The sequence below is a fragment of the Fundulus heteroclitus genome, chromosome 11, assembly GCF_011125445.2.
Source record: "Fundulus heteroclitus isolate FHET01 chromosome 11, MU-UCD_Fhet_4.1, whole genome shotgun sequence".
NCBI lineage: Eukaryota > Metazoa > Chordata > Actinopteri > Cyprinodontiformes > Fundulidae > Fundulus > Fundulus heteroclitus.
This window is the reverse complement of record NC_046371.1, coordinates 14,647,794-14,662,181: the sequence shown is the minus strand read 5'-3', so window position 1 is coordinate 14,662,181 and position 14,388 is coordinate 14,647,794. Positions and strand designations below refer to the sequence as shown.

General features: G+C 39.6%; 1 protein-coding gene across 1 annotated transcript in view; it reads right to left on the bottom strand.

Moving 5' to 3' along the window:
* Positions 1-1,217: 1,217 nt before the first annotated feature.
* Positions 1,218-14,388, bottom strand: part of LOC118564529 (cytokine receptor common subunit gamma-like) — a 42,383-nt gene continuing 29,212 nt past the window's right edge. The window contains exons 7-12 of the mRNA XM_036142904.1: positions 12,450-12,616; positions 12,175-12,308; positions 11,880-12,042; positions 11,681-11,771; positions 3,310-3,370; positions 1,218-2,222 (exon numbers count right to left, since the gene is read on the bottom strand). Of these exons, the coding sequence (XP_035998797.1) occupies positions 1,968-2,222; positions 3,310-3,370; positions 11,681-11,771; positions 11,880-12,042; positions 12,175-12,308; positions 12,450-12,616 (871 nt within the window). The 3' untranslated portion in view covers positions 1,218-1,967. The remainder of the gene's footprint in view (positions 2,223-3,309; positions 3,371-11,680; positions 11,772-11,879; positions 12,043-12,174; positions 12,309-12,449; positions 12,617-14,388) is intronic.

Genomic DNA, 14,388 nt, shown 5'->3' with positions numbered 1-14,388 from the left:
TTGACTATACCACTCTAACACATGAATATGCCTTGATCTACTCAATGCCATTGTAGCTGTTGCCATACCTTTAGGGGTATTTTTCTGCTGAAATACTTATAGAGACTGTGTGGTGGGGCATTTGTTATTGTCTTCGTGCAAAACGAAGAAGAAATATTATGAAACACCAAACATTGCTCTTGACATTAGGAACCTTTATTGTATAAGAAAAGAAAAGAAAGATAGAAAGACAACAGCAGACATAACAAATCTGAGTCACCAACAATCATCCCAGATTAAGGATATGACCACTGAAAGTAGACATTAGTTTCAAAAGATTTAACAAGGTCATATGAGTAACATAACATAAACAGAATATTACCATAACATTCAGAGAGAAACATCTGCAAGAGCCGAGGTTTGGAGTGATGCAGTGGTGATTTTACAATACTGACAGCGCATGACCAATAATACAGCTGCTAACAATTATTTAGGCAAAATAACAAAATAGTCAAGGCTGCTCGGTTAATAACAGAGCCAGTGATGAATCCAGAGGTCAAAGGTCCAAGTCATTGTTTTGTAAGTCTTAAGTCTTTTTCCTCAAGTCAGAGTCAAGTCCCAAGTCAGGACAGGTAACTGTCAAGTCAAGTCCCAAGGCTAAAACTTCAAAGTTCAAGTTCTTTTGAGGGTTTTTTTTAAACAATGTTGGATTATATGTTAAATGTAAATAATAGACCATGTCTTGTTTTGTTTTATTTCTATTTATCTCAGCACATGATGAAACCAGTGCAACAGAACATTTGCTAATAAGGCAAAGCTAAAGTCAGCCGTCTCATCGTAGCAAAAGACATGTACCACCTGGCGTTCTTTATACAAGTTCAAATGTTGGACAAAGTTGGAAGTTGTTCCATCTCCGTCTGTTATTCTCTTCTTGTATGTTTTAGATATTGTATTTTGTTGAGTACTTTGTCATTTATATACATGAAACAGCAACAGATAGATATTGTATTTTGTTGACTACTTTGTCATTTATATACATGAAAGAGGATACTCTCGGGAACATATTTGTCTAGAGCTTTATTTTTAAATCAAGTTATTTTGTTTGGCTGTGTTCAAGCTCCAGTCTAGATACTTGGAGGTGGGTATACTGTGACCTTCACTTTCTTCTCTTGAGTCACAACCATTATTTATACCATACCAAATTTGCATTCACACAGTACACCATATAAATGTTGAAATACAGTGGAGTCAGTTTTATTAATGAAGACCAGCAGGACCAGTCAAAAAAACAACGACGAGAGTCAAATATAAAACTTTGTTGTAACTTGTTAATCAGTTGCGCAGCAAATACTATGATGTAATAGTTCAAAACAATGTCACAATAAAACTATGCATAAATCAAGCGGAGCACTATGGCGAAAGCTGATTGCTCCACTTGTGAAAGTAAAATCTGTCGAGCTCTATTTGGCATTAAGACATCAATTCTTATTGCCACATTGCTTGACAGGACACTGGGAAAAAATAAAAATGTGATAGAAAACAGAAAAAAAAACTTAATGGCTTGAAGAATATGACCCAAAATGAATATAAAGATAGCTACACAGTACCTGGAGAGACTACATTCATATTTTCGGCATTACTAGAGGTTAAATGTACAGTACATGTATGTACAAGTAAATGCATTTAAAGGCAAAAACTGGGGTTCGCATAATATGTCTCCTTTAAAAGCAATTTTAAACAGATGGGTTTTGCGCTCTTTTGAAGATGGGGAGTTCGGAGCAGGCTCCTGATGGTAGGGGGCAGCGAAGGTTACAGCCCTGTCTTTTGATCTATACCCTTCATTCCTAATTTGCCTTACTGATTTCTAATCGTTTTTAATGTTCTCAACGCCTTTATTTTTTATATTCCTGCACTAATCCAGTAGATCTGCCAGTAAAAAAAAAAATGGAGGCTTGTTTTACTTTGACAGATTCTGCCTCCGGTGACGTTTACACAGAAACCTGCTGCCCCTCTTCAGAGGGGATCACGGTGGTGTACAAAGGAGCCGACGTGTCCTCCGGTTCGTTCTCTGCGATGGCGATAGAGCAGTCGGTTTGATCGGTGGTGGTGGTAAGGCCGGAGCTGTCAGAGCTGTTGCTGTCAGACCGCGAGACGGGTTGGTACTCGCGCACTGGGCAGGCTCGCTCACTGAAGTTGGCATTAAATCCTTCCTTAATAAGGCCCTTGGAGAAATGAAACCAATCCTTTAAAAAAAAAAAAAAAAGAAAGAGAGAGAGAAACTGGTCAGTTTTCTCATTAGCGTTTAAACAAATGCATTCGACAGGAGTGCTAAGCTCCATTTTGAGCATATCCTTAACTTGTTTAGAAATTCATGGTTTGCCTGACAGTGTAAGCACACCCCCTGTATAATGATCTTTACTTAGATAAAACAGGTGTGCCACTAACACTTCAATCCTTTGATCAAAGCAAACTGTGATCATATAGGTGAGCTTTACATGCAAAATCTTTAAAATTCAAATATGCTCAGTGTCATGGGTTAAATGCCCCCAGTACATCCATGTTTATTAACCTTGCATAGAATGCAAGCCGAGGAGCAACAAGAAAGGAGGCGATCAGTGCAGCGCAGTGAGCTTAGCGCGGCGGCTAACTAGCAAGGCTAAATAGAGGGGGGCGTTGGAGAAGAAGGGGAGAAAAACTGATTGCATCTGTGGCATAGAAGGACTTTTTTTTCAAACTAATGCAAGCTAAGCTAGGCTTTTCTGGACATTTTGAAAATTCTGCCACATGAATCTTACAACTCCCCATAAATACTATGAATATGCATGCCGTCAACACAAGTCAGACAATTTGATAGGCCTCAAATGACAAAATATTAATTATTCTCATGCCATGAATTCAAGTGCTCTGTCTGCATGGATAAAGATTTGCTGACATCGGCCAACAAAATTCTTTAAGTGGCTCCAACTGATGGCAGCCTGAACTGCTTCCTGATATATTCAGCCAGTAATTATTTAACCTCTTGGGTGCACTCAAAGCACTTTAAGCTTTTGTCTCCAGGTGTTTAGTTGATCCTCAGATATGGAAACAAGAAAAGAAACAGGGTGACGTCGCGCTCGTGACACAGGTGAACACAAGGCATTTTGCACCCTTTGTCACAATACATGCATACTCTAGAAAACAGATGCATATCATCGAAGACATGACAGGATCTTGTGCAAAATGCATTTAATTCCCTCAGATTTACATTCACACAACATTAACTTTTTAATTCACCATCAGATGTTGCACGATGAGAAAATCGCCGTCAGTAAGTTTCTGGATGCTACTAACCTCGACATCAGGAGAGTTCAGTACTGGCTTGGGAAGCGGAGGAATCAGGATGATTTTAATCCTGCATGGAAGATAAAGATGATTAAAGGTTGTTTTTTTAAATTAACCACGTCAACCCAAATGTTGATTTTTGAGCTCTTGGTCGACTGAGGTTGGTTTCCAAAAAGAGGGATTTGACTTTTCTTGTCTTAACACACAGAATACAAGGGTGAGTAGTAGCTAGGTTTACATCTACTCAGTTACATTTACTTGAGTAACACTGTTAACAGCATGTACTCATAGGAGTAGTTTTAATGTACTGTACTTTAAGTTTTTATTTGAGTAATATTATTAAGAAGTATTGCTTCTATTCAATGATATTTATGCCTACTATGTCCACTGTGAACAACTAAATTCAATAAAACAGACTTGTTTTAAGCAAAAATGCGCCAAAGGGACACACAGTTTGTGTTATAGTGAGACTTTTTGTTTGTACATAAGTTTGTCATTTTAATGTGATTTTCTATCTGCTGATCTCATTCAGTCATTTGAAGGTCAAGTAAACGTAAAATACAACGTAGATATTGTCAGTGGAAGTACTTTGCACTGCTCTAACATATACTGTATTCGCCCACCACCTAATCAATGTATTCAGGTGTTCCTATCACTATCAAGGCTGCAGGTGTAAAGTTGGGTGTAGTAGTCCTGATCTCTACCTTACCTAAACACCTTTGGGCTGAACTAGAGCAGAGGTTGACATTCTGGTTTCAGTCTTCATCGCACACCAGCAGTTTCGAACAGTTTGTTTCAGCCTCAAAAAAGGAGAAGAAAAGTGTTTCTTCTGCCTGAATTTATTTTGGAATTCTGTTTTTTTTGTACATAAATGTTTTAGTCTTTAAAAGGGCAGAATTTGTACACAACTTTACATTTTTGTCTGCTAGATTACATAATTATAAAATATTAAATCAGATGTTGTGATTAGTTATTCAGTACATGAGTAGCCTTCTTACCCAATACTTTTTCACTCTTGAGTAATTTTGTTGTTTGGTTACTGTTTTCTTTTACTTGAGTAAAAATATGTCGAAGCGGCGCAACTAATACTTCAGTACAATTTTTGGCTACTTTACCCTCCTTTGGTTATAGTTTATTTCTAGATTTCCAATAAGTGACTGTGGTTACAGGTGTCAGTTTGAAAGGGCAAAAGGGGAAGATCAAGTAAAAGAAGAAGCAGAGAGCAAGTGAAACATTGTAACTCCAAAAATATAACATTTCATGAATAATAATAATAATTTAACAAAAAATCCACCCTTTAAATACAAATTAATACTGTGTGTGGTTCAATTCAAAAGCTCTTTTATACATTTTTCACTGCATATGGGTCAATGGAACCACAGAGCAATGTGAAGCCAAATAAACTGAGCTGATATTTGCAAAAACAATCAAAGAAAGAAAGAAAATTGAGATAAAAGGTTACCGTCAAACAGCAACAGCTGCGTGGACCGTTCTGGTCTGAGTGAGCTGTAGATCAAGCTGAAACAAGGTTTTTACATACTTTCTAAGACACAATACTATTTTTCTCTTCTTGTCTGACGCTAAACCAGACTAAACATTTCTTGTTATAGTTCATTAAGGTTACCAAATTATTTCTATAAATGAAATTCTACAATACATAAGGATTTTCTTTCTTTTTTTTTTTTTTTTTTTTTTTTTTACAACTTTTAAATGAGTTTAGATAGAGGAGTTCAGGGCAAACAATGTGACAACATAGCTTTCATGTGCTCTTCCAGTCACCTTGAGAGTGCATTTATTTCCTGACAGCTCTCACAAATATTCAAAGACGTTTGGGGAAAGAAGTTTTTCAACAGAGCAAAAATATAATTTTTTTATGGAATTTTTTTTTCTGCTATAGTGAGCTCAGTTTTTCTTTCACTGTGAACAAAAGGTCTTGCGTGATATTTATAACTGTCTTGTGTATTGAAATTAGCAGAATATTAAGAATCAAAACTATATTGTATCAATCAAATGTTAACTTAACTGAATTAACCACTGTGGGGTAAGTTGTAACACATTGTTACATTTCCCTTTTGGGTATTAGTCAGTTATTGTGTATGATATACTCTTCCTTACTGTATTTATTTTATTTTATTTTTTACTGCAGAACTTCAACGGCTAAAATCCAACAGTAAAGTGCGTAGGAAGCCAATTACTAAATAAAGGAATAATGATTATGACTAAATCTTAAAGAATGAAATAATAAATATCAATGGAAAATAACAGCTAGATGAATCGACATAACGGAAATGTAAATCAGACATGAATGACCTTTTTGTGTTTTGGTTTAATATCAGAATAATGGAGACATGATCCCACACTCATCATAGATAATAAGTAGCCGATTGATAGATATGTGTAGTTACAACACATTTTTCTTTTCTTGTTGCATGATAAATTGCTAATAGTGAGTAAATAATCAGTTTAAAAGTGTCTCAAATAGTGTATCCATGTGGTCTGTAGACAGATTTGTATTTAATTATTAATATTCAAATACAGTATTTAGCAAGCAGTACAATACGCTTTTTATACTTTACGAGGAAAACTAACAGCAGGTCATTGAAACATTCTCTGAAAGTCCCGCCAGGTTCTTTTCCTGAAATATGTGGTGTTCTCCAGTTGTAGACTTCAGTGACTTCTGTAGTAATAGAAATACTCTTGAAACAGAAACTATACTTTAACATATTTACTTAAAAAAGGCAGAGGGATTTTAATTCAATTCAATTCAATTCAATTTTATTTATATAGCGCCAAATCATGAAACATGTCATCTCAAGGCACTTTACAAAATCAAGTTCAATCATATTATACAGATTGGGTCAGATTATACAGATTGGTCAAAAATGTCCTATATAAGGAAACCAGTTGATTGCATCAAAGTCCCGACAAGCAGCATTCACTCCTGGGGAAGCGTAGAGCCACAGGAAGAGTCATCTGCATTGTACATGGCTTTGCTGCAATCCCTCATACTGAGCAAGCATGAAGCGACAGTGGGAAGAAAAACCACCCATTAACGGGAAGGAAAAACCTCCGGCAGAACTGGGCTCAGTATGAACGGTCATCTGCCTCGACCGACTGGGGTTACAGAAGACAGAACAGAGACACAACAAGAGAAACAAAAAAGCACAGAAGCACACATTGATCTAGTAATCTGTTCTACATTAGATGGTAGTAGCGGGTGAGCCGTCTTCTCTGGATGGTGTCACAGTTAACAGAACGCCAGACCAGGTGTACCTACTATGAAGAGAAAAGAGAGAGAACAGAAAGTTAAAGCAGAAATGACAACACATAATGCATAATTGAAGAACAGTAGAACTCAATAGAGTGAGAAAATTAGATCCTGATATACTCCAGTAGCCTAAGCCTATAGCAGTAAAACTATAAAGGTAGCTGAGAGTAACATGAGCCACTAGTTATAATTTTTGTCAAAAAGAAAAGTTTTAAGCCTAGTCTTAAAAGTAGACAGGGTGTCTGCCTCACGGACCAAAACTGGGAGTTGGTTCCACAGGAGAGGAGCCTGATAGCTAAAGGATCTGCCTCCCATTCTACTTTTAGAGACTCTAGGAACCACCAGCAGACCTGCAGTCTGAGAGCGAAGTGCTCTGTTAGGAACATACGGGGTAATCAGAGCTCTGATATATGATGGAGTTTGATTATTAAGGGCTTTATACGTTAGAAGAAGAATTTTAAATTCTATTCTTGATTTAACAGGAAGCCAATGAAGGGAAGCTAAAATTGGAGAAATATGATCCCTCTTGTTGATTTTCATCAGAACTCTTGCTGCAGCATTTTGGATCAGCTGAAGGCTTTGAACTGCATTTTGTGGACTTCCTGATAGTATAGAATTACAATAGTCCAGCCTTGAAGTAACAAATGCATGGACCAGTTTTTCAGCATCACTCCTGGACAGAATATTTCTAATTTTGGCGATATTCCGGAGGTGAAAAAAGGAAACTCTGGAAACCTGTTTAATATGGGATTTAAATGACATGTCTTGGTCAAAAATAACACCAAGATTTTTTACTTTATTACCAGAGGCCAGGTTAATGCCACCCAGATTAAGTGATTGATTAAGAAGTTTATTTTTTGAGGACTCTGGCCCAAAGATTACAACTTCGGTCTTGTCAGAATTTAGATGCAGGAAATTTAAAGTCATCCAGCTTTTGATGTCATCAAGACATGACTGCAGTCGAAGTAATTGATTGGATTCATCAGGATTTATGGATAAATATAGCTGAGTATCATCAGCATAACAGTGGAAATTAATCCCATGCTGTCTGATAATTTTGCCTATCGGAAGCATATATATAGTAAAGAGAATTGGTCCAAGGACTGAACCCTGTGGTACTGACCCTAGAGTTTGAGGAAGATTTATTATTAACATGAACAAATTGGAATCTGTCTGACAGATAAGATTTAAACCAGCCTAATGCTTTTCCCTTAATCCCTACAGTATGTTCAAGTCTTTGTAGGAGAATATTGTGATCAACTGTATCAAACGCAGCACTGATATCTAACAGGACAAGTATAGACACAAGTCCATTATCTGAGGCCATGAGAATATCATTAGTGACCTTCACCAGAGCTGTTTCAGTGCTATGATGAGCTCTGAAGCCTGACTGAAACTCCTCAAGTAGGTCATTACTTTGTAAATGTTCACAAAGTTGATTAGCAACTACTTTCTCAAGAATTTTAGATAAGAAAAGAAGGTTAGATATAGGTCTGTAATTTACTAACTCATCTTGATCAAGAGAAGGTTTCTTAAGTAAAGGTTTAATAACAGCTACTTTCAAAACCTGTGGTACATATCCATTTACTAAGGATAGATTAATCATGTCTAAAATAGTGCCACTGATCAAAGGGAATATGTCCTTAAACAACTTGGTTGGGATTGGGTCTAACATACAGGTAGAAGGTTTAGATGAAGCTAAAATTTTAGATAGCTCAGAAAGCTCTACTGCTTCTAAACAGTTCAAACACTGCGCAGGTTCTAAGGATTCCTCCAATGCTGCCTCACTTACTGAGGACGAGGTAATCATGTTTGGGAGGATGCCAATTATTTTATTTTTAATGGCATCAATTTTATTTATGAAGAATCCCATAAAATCATTACTACTAAGAGCTAAGGGAATGGATGGATCAACAGAGCTGTGGCTCTGGGTAAGTTTGGCAACTGTACTAAAGAGAAATCTAGGATTATTTTTATTCTCTTCAATTAATGATGAAAAATATGCTGCTCTAACTCTGCGGAGGGTCTTGTTATACAACAATAGTCTGTCCCTCCAGATTAGGTAGGATTCCTCTTGGTGTGTAGAGCGCCATTTTTTCTCCAATTTCCTAACATTGTGCTTCAAGGAACGCAGCTCTGAATTAAACCAAGGAGCCAGCCTCCTGCGAATAATCACCTTCTTTTTCAAGGGAGCTACATTGTCTAATGCATAACGCAATGAGGAAGTCACATTGTTAGCAAAGGTATCGATTTGTGAATGGGAAGAAACAGCAATGCTGCCATCTACAGGGCATTTCTGCAATACTGAGGATATTAAAAAGGGGACAGACTCTTTAAGTTTTGATACAGCATTATCCGATAAAAATCTACTATAATGGAACCCTCTTTTGGGGGTGGAGAACTCAGTTAGATTAAACTCAAATGTTATTAAAAAATGATCAGACAGGACAGGGTTGTGAGAGAATACTGTTAATTCTTCACAATCAATGCCATATGTCAGAACAAGGTCTAAAGTATGGAGCCGAGAGTGCAGTCGGTTCATGCACATTTTGAGCAAAACCAATTGAATCTAGGATAGTTTTAAAGGCTACACTAAGGTTATCACATTCAGTGTCAACATGGATGTTAAAATCACCCACTATAATAACCTTATCAGTATTTAACACCAAATCAGATAAGAAATCTGACAACTCATCCAAAAACTGAGTGTAAGGGCCTGGTGGACGATACAAAACAACAAACAGAAGAGGTTTTATTGCTTTGCAGTTTGGATGAGGGAAACTGAGGGTTAAATGTTCAAAAGAACTGTAATTATTAGTTGGCCTGGGACTAATTAATAAATCAGACTGAAAGATAGTTGCCACTCCTCCTCCTCTTCCCACAGATCTGGGAATGTGGAAATTTGAATAACTGGAGGGGGTTGACTCATTTATACTAACGTAGTCCTCTTGTAGCCAGGTTTCTGTGAGACAAAACAAATCAATCTGATTATCAGAAATCAATTCATTAACTAACAAAGTCTTCGGAGGGAGAGACCTTATATTTAATAGACCACATTTAATTATTTTATTTTTTTGGTTCAAAGTGATCCGTATGGATTTGCATTAGATTTTTATGATTTGTTCCTTTTAGATCAGTTTTTGATCTGTTAAGTTTTGGCCGTGGGAAAGACACCGTCTCAATAGGATAATGGGTGGGTAACAGTACAGAAGCTGCAGAGAGGTGTGTTAAACTACGGCTCTGCTTCCTGGTCTGGACCCTGGGTTGTCAGCGTTTAGGAGAACTAATAAATCCGGCCAGATTCCTAGAAAGAAGAGCTGCACCATCCAAAGTAGGATGGATGCCGTCTCTCCGGATCAGACCAGGTTTTCCCCAGAAAGTTCTCCAGGTATCAATGTAGCCCACGTCGTTTTCTGGACACCACCTAGACAACCAGCGGTTGAATGATGACATGTGGCTAAACATGTCATCACTGGTCAGATCAGGCAGGGGACCAGAGAAAATTACAGAGTCCGACATAGTTTTAGCAAACTCACAAACCGAAGCAACAGCAACTTTGGTGACCTCTGATCGGCGTGACCGGGTGTCATTACCGCCAGCGTGAATAACAATTTTGCGGTATTTACGCTTATCCTTAGCCAGTAGTTTTAGGTAGGATTCTATGTCGCCTGTTCTGGCCCCTGGTAGGCATTTAACTATGGTCCTTGGTTTCTTTAGTGCCACATTTCTCATTATGGAGCTACCAATAATTAAGGTCGGCTCCTCGGCGAGACTGTCGCTCAGAGGGGAAAATTTATTAGAAACGCAGATGGGTTGGTGGTGATCTGGGGTCTGTAATCTAGAGCTATGCTTCCTATGAACTGTCACCCAGCCAGCCTGGTTACCTAACTGCTTTAGGTTCGCTACGTGAAGTTACTCTATGCGGCTCCGCGCTAGCAAAAGAGCGGCTATCAGCTGGTTTTTCAACAGCACGGAGCCGGGTCTCCAATTCTGACACCCTCGCCTCCAAAGCTACAAAACAACTTCACTACTGGACTCTCATACACAAAACAGTGCGAGATGGGCAGATTTCCGGACGCGAGAGAGAGTTCCGTTCACTACTCACACAAGCATTTAGTAGGACCAATTGTGTACACCCATACAAGGGCGTGCACATTATATCAGTGTTCTTTGCATCACATTAGTGGAGAACATCATACTATAATGTAGACATGACCAAGCTGGGCCATTTACCCCTAATCCATCATTCTGCCCAATCTAAGTATGTCAGCCTCTGAGTCTCCAGTGTCCATGGTTTATCTGTTGTTTCCATTAGCCTCTGTAGCCTCCAGTATCTCATCTTAACTGTAATGAATATGCTGAACTAAAAGCAAAATTACACTGCGTCATATTTCCCCTTGGTATTTTTCCAGACAAACCAAAAAGTGATTGATGATGCCCTGTCCTCCCTAGAGTTACCTAAAATTTGCTAAAAGTGCGTTCCAAACGGCATTACTTAGAGTTGATGTTTTGTGTATCCTGCCCAAAGCTTCAAACTGTATTTTTCAAAGATTATGTTAAATTCCCTGAATCCATTTTCCAGCATCTGCAAGACGCCCCCTAGTTATTTGCTTTTGTGCTAGGGCTGATGGACACGTTTCAGAGCAAAACACGTTACTCTCCTGAACACAGAGCCAGTTTGGTGGCTCGACACTCCCATGGTGTTCCTGCATAAATTTGTACAAACAAATTTAACCCGACAATGAACTACTTTTTTATATATCGAGTACTTTGCCTTATTTTTGTTTTGTTTTTTCCAAAATGTCCCAAGAACGGCAGTCTATTTGAGGCATTGCCTTAACATACTACCATTGGTATGCCCCATTTTTTTTTAAAGCTTGTTAATTAACCTATCAGAAGATTCCCAAGCTATGACATTATTATCTTAATTTTTAATGGCATATTATTCCTAATGAAGGTAAGTTAATGATTTTAAGTAAAATAATACAAAATTGACTAGTAATGTAATCATTATTCTAGCATTTAGCAAATAGTGATTTTAGAGTGATGTCCAGGACAGAAGACTAATTAAGCTGGGCAATAGACTGATTCCATAATCATGATAGTACCAACCGTTTATTGTGCAGTAAAATCATGACCAGAAGGACGAGGGTCATGGCGCCCAACACGTACAGCACTGCTGTCCACACTGGCATCGCCGCGTCTTTTATATTTGTGTCATAGAGGAGGGGAAAGGTATAACGCTGCGTTAACACTAATTCTTTCAGAATGTGCCTATACTCAGTTTTCATCATGTATCCTCCAGCCTTACATGTGGTGTTATTGAATCCCCAGACTGCAGGCTCGCTCCAGTCGCTCCAAAATTCAGATTCTCCACAGGAAGACTCTATTCTGCTCCTCACCTGCAGCTCATATCTGGCACTGCTGGAGGGCAGGTTTAGGCAGTAATGCTGCGCATTATACACCGATGAAGGCTATGACAGAAAAACAGCTGGTGAGACTGCATGTTAAAACATTTATTTATGTATATATATATATATATATATATATATATATATATATATATATATATATATATATATTAAAAAGAAATATCAATCACTCACCTCCCATTTGTTGTTGTTCATTCTAACTCGTACTTGACTCTCTACACAATTTGGTTTAGTCTGGTTCCAGTAAAACCACAGGTTGAAGTCGGATCCATTCTTTACAGTCACGTTGGTTGGTGGGTTTAATTTCACTGGTGAAAACACAGACATTAAGTGACAATTTCACGCATTTATTACATAAAAGATGGAAACAGGAATTTATTTTATACATACAAGTTATTTGGATGAAACTGACCTGCCTCTGTTTGTCAGACAGTTATTATACTACATACCTTTTCCTTTTAGGTCAAGTTCCTTCGGATACTTCTGGTCGCCGTGTGTCAGTTTAGTGTAAAATGTTTCGAATCTCTGGGCTATGGTGTAGGGACGCCTACATCCAATATTTGTTCCACTCTCAGTCAGGTAGTCAGCACAGCTACTTTCTCTCTCACCAGAGAACCTGTGTACAGATGTGCTGTTACTTAATCAAATTACACTCATAATGAATTCTGTCCAATTCGTTAATAATAAATCCAAGTAAGTTAACTGGTGTTCTCTCGTTCTCTCTCTCTCTCTCTCTCTCTCTCTCTCTCTCTCTCTGTGAGTGATGGCGTGTGAGTGAGGAGCTAAGAGTGATTTGCTGGTTTGTTTCAACTTTTCGTAGTTTTTGAGAAAACTATTTCTTTTTTTTTCCCCGCTGTGTGTGTTTGTAAGTTGTTACTTTATTATTTTCTGTTGAAAGGGTTGTTTCTTTTTATGTGGTTGTGAGTGTGTGTGTGTGCGTGTGTGGGGAATTGTTTGTGAGGGCAGCGTGCTCTGGGGCACAATGCCGGTGATGGAGGCTGTACCTGCGGAGTTTGAGAAGCTGACTCGCAGACATGCGATCAAGCTTTTCCCCGCGGTGCAGTGCTCGGTGGAGGAGGCCGGGCTGGCTGTGGGAGAGGTGGTTGGGTGTGACTGTGTGAGGTCTGCCTCACGCATGAACGGGGCCATTGTTATGTTTTTAGACAGCACGGCTAAGGTTGGTGAGGTGGTGGAGAGGGGAGTGGTGATCAAAGATACCTTCACTCCCGTCTCCCCTCTCGTTAACCCAGCCACAAAGATAATGATTTCTAACGCCCCCCCGTTCATTAAAAATGAATTGCTGGGGGAAGGAGCTATCTAGATATGGACAACTTGTGTCGCCGATTACGATGGTTTCTTTGGGGTGTAAATCTCCTAAACTGAAACATGTTGTGTGTCATAGAAGACAGGTGTACATGATCCTGAAGGAGAGAAAGACTGATCTGAGCCTGTCTTTCTCGTTTAAAATTGATAGATTTAATTATGTGGTTTATATTTCCTCAGAAACAATGAAATGTTTTGGTTGTGGGGCGGAGGGGCACCTGATCCGCTCCTGCCCGGAAGGTGGCGGAGCGCGGCGGGCGGCTCCGGGGGGGGATCCGCCCGGTGCTGCTGCGGTAGCTCCGGGGGGGGATCCGCCCGGTGCTGCTGCGGTGGCTCCGGGGGGGGATCCGCCCGGTGCTGCTGCGGTAGCTGCGGGGGGGGGGATCCGCCCGGTGCTGCTGCGGTAGCTCCGGTGGGAGATCCGCCCGGTGCTGCTGCGGTAGCTCCGGGGGGGGATCCGCCCGCGGATGCAGCTCCTGCCCCGGTAACAGTGTGGGGCACCCCAGTGGCTGCCGGGAGGCCGGGTTCTCCTGCTCCGGTGGGGGCGCCCGTCGCGGATGATCCTCCCGCGGCGCCGGTCCCTGTGGTTGCGGGGGACCCGGTTCCGGTAGTATGTGCCGAGGCAAAAAGTGAAGCCATGACAGGCGAGCAGAGTGACATGTTTCAAGAAATTATGGAGGAGGATATGTCTGATGACGATCTCCTCAAAATGTCTCAGAAAAGAAAACATTTTGAAGCAGGAAAAAAAGAACAGCAAAACAAAGAAAATAAGTGTCCGGATGTCCACAGAGTCAGAGAGTGACTTTCCCCTGACTCAGGAGGACTCTCAGTGTAGATATTCTCCTGAGAAAATAAAAAGTTTCCTAGAACAGACTAAAGGCTCCAGGCTGCCTAACGTAGGGGATTTCTTCCCAGACCTTCAGCTGTTTATCAGGTCAGCCAGGCCTCTCACCAGGAAGAGCAGTGGGGAGGAGGTTTTAACAGATCAGGAAATATACAGACTGAAAAAACTCTTACTGAAGGTAAAAGCTCAAATCGTCAACGATGAAGATGAGTTTTAGATGT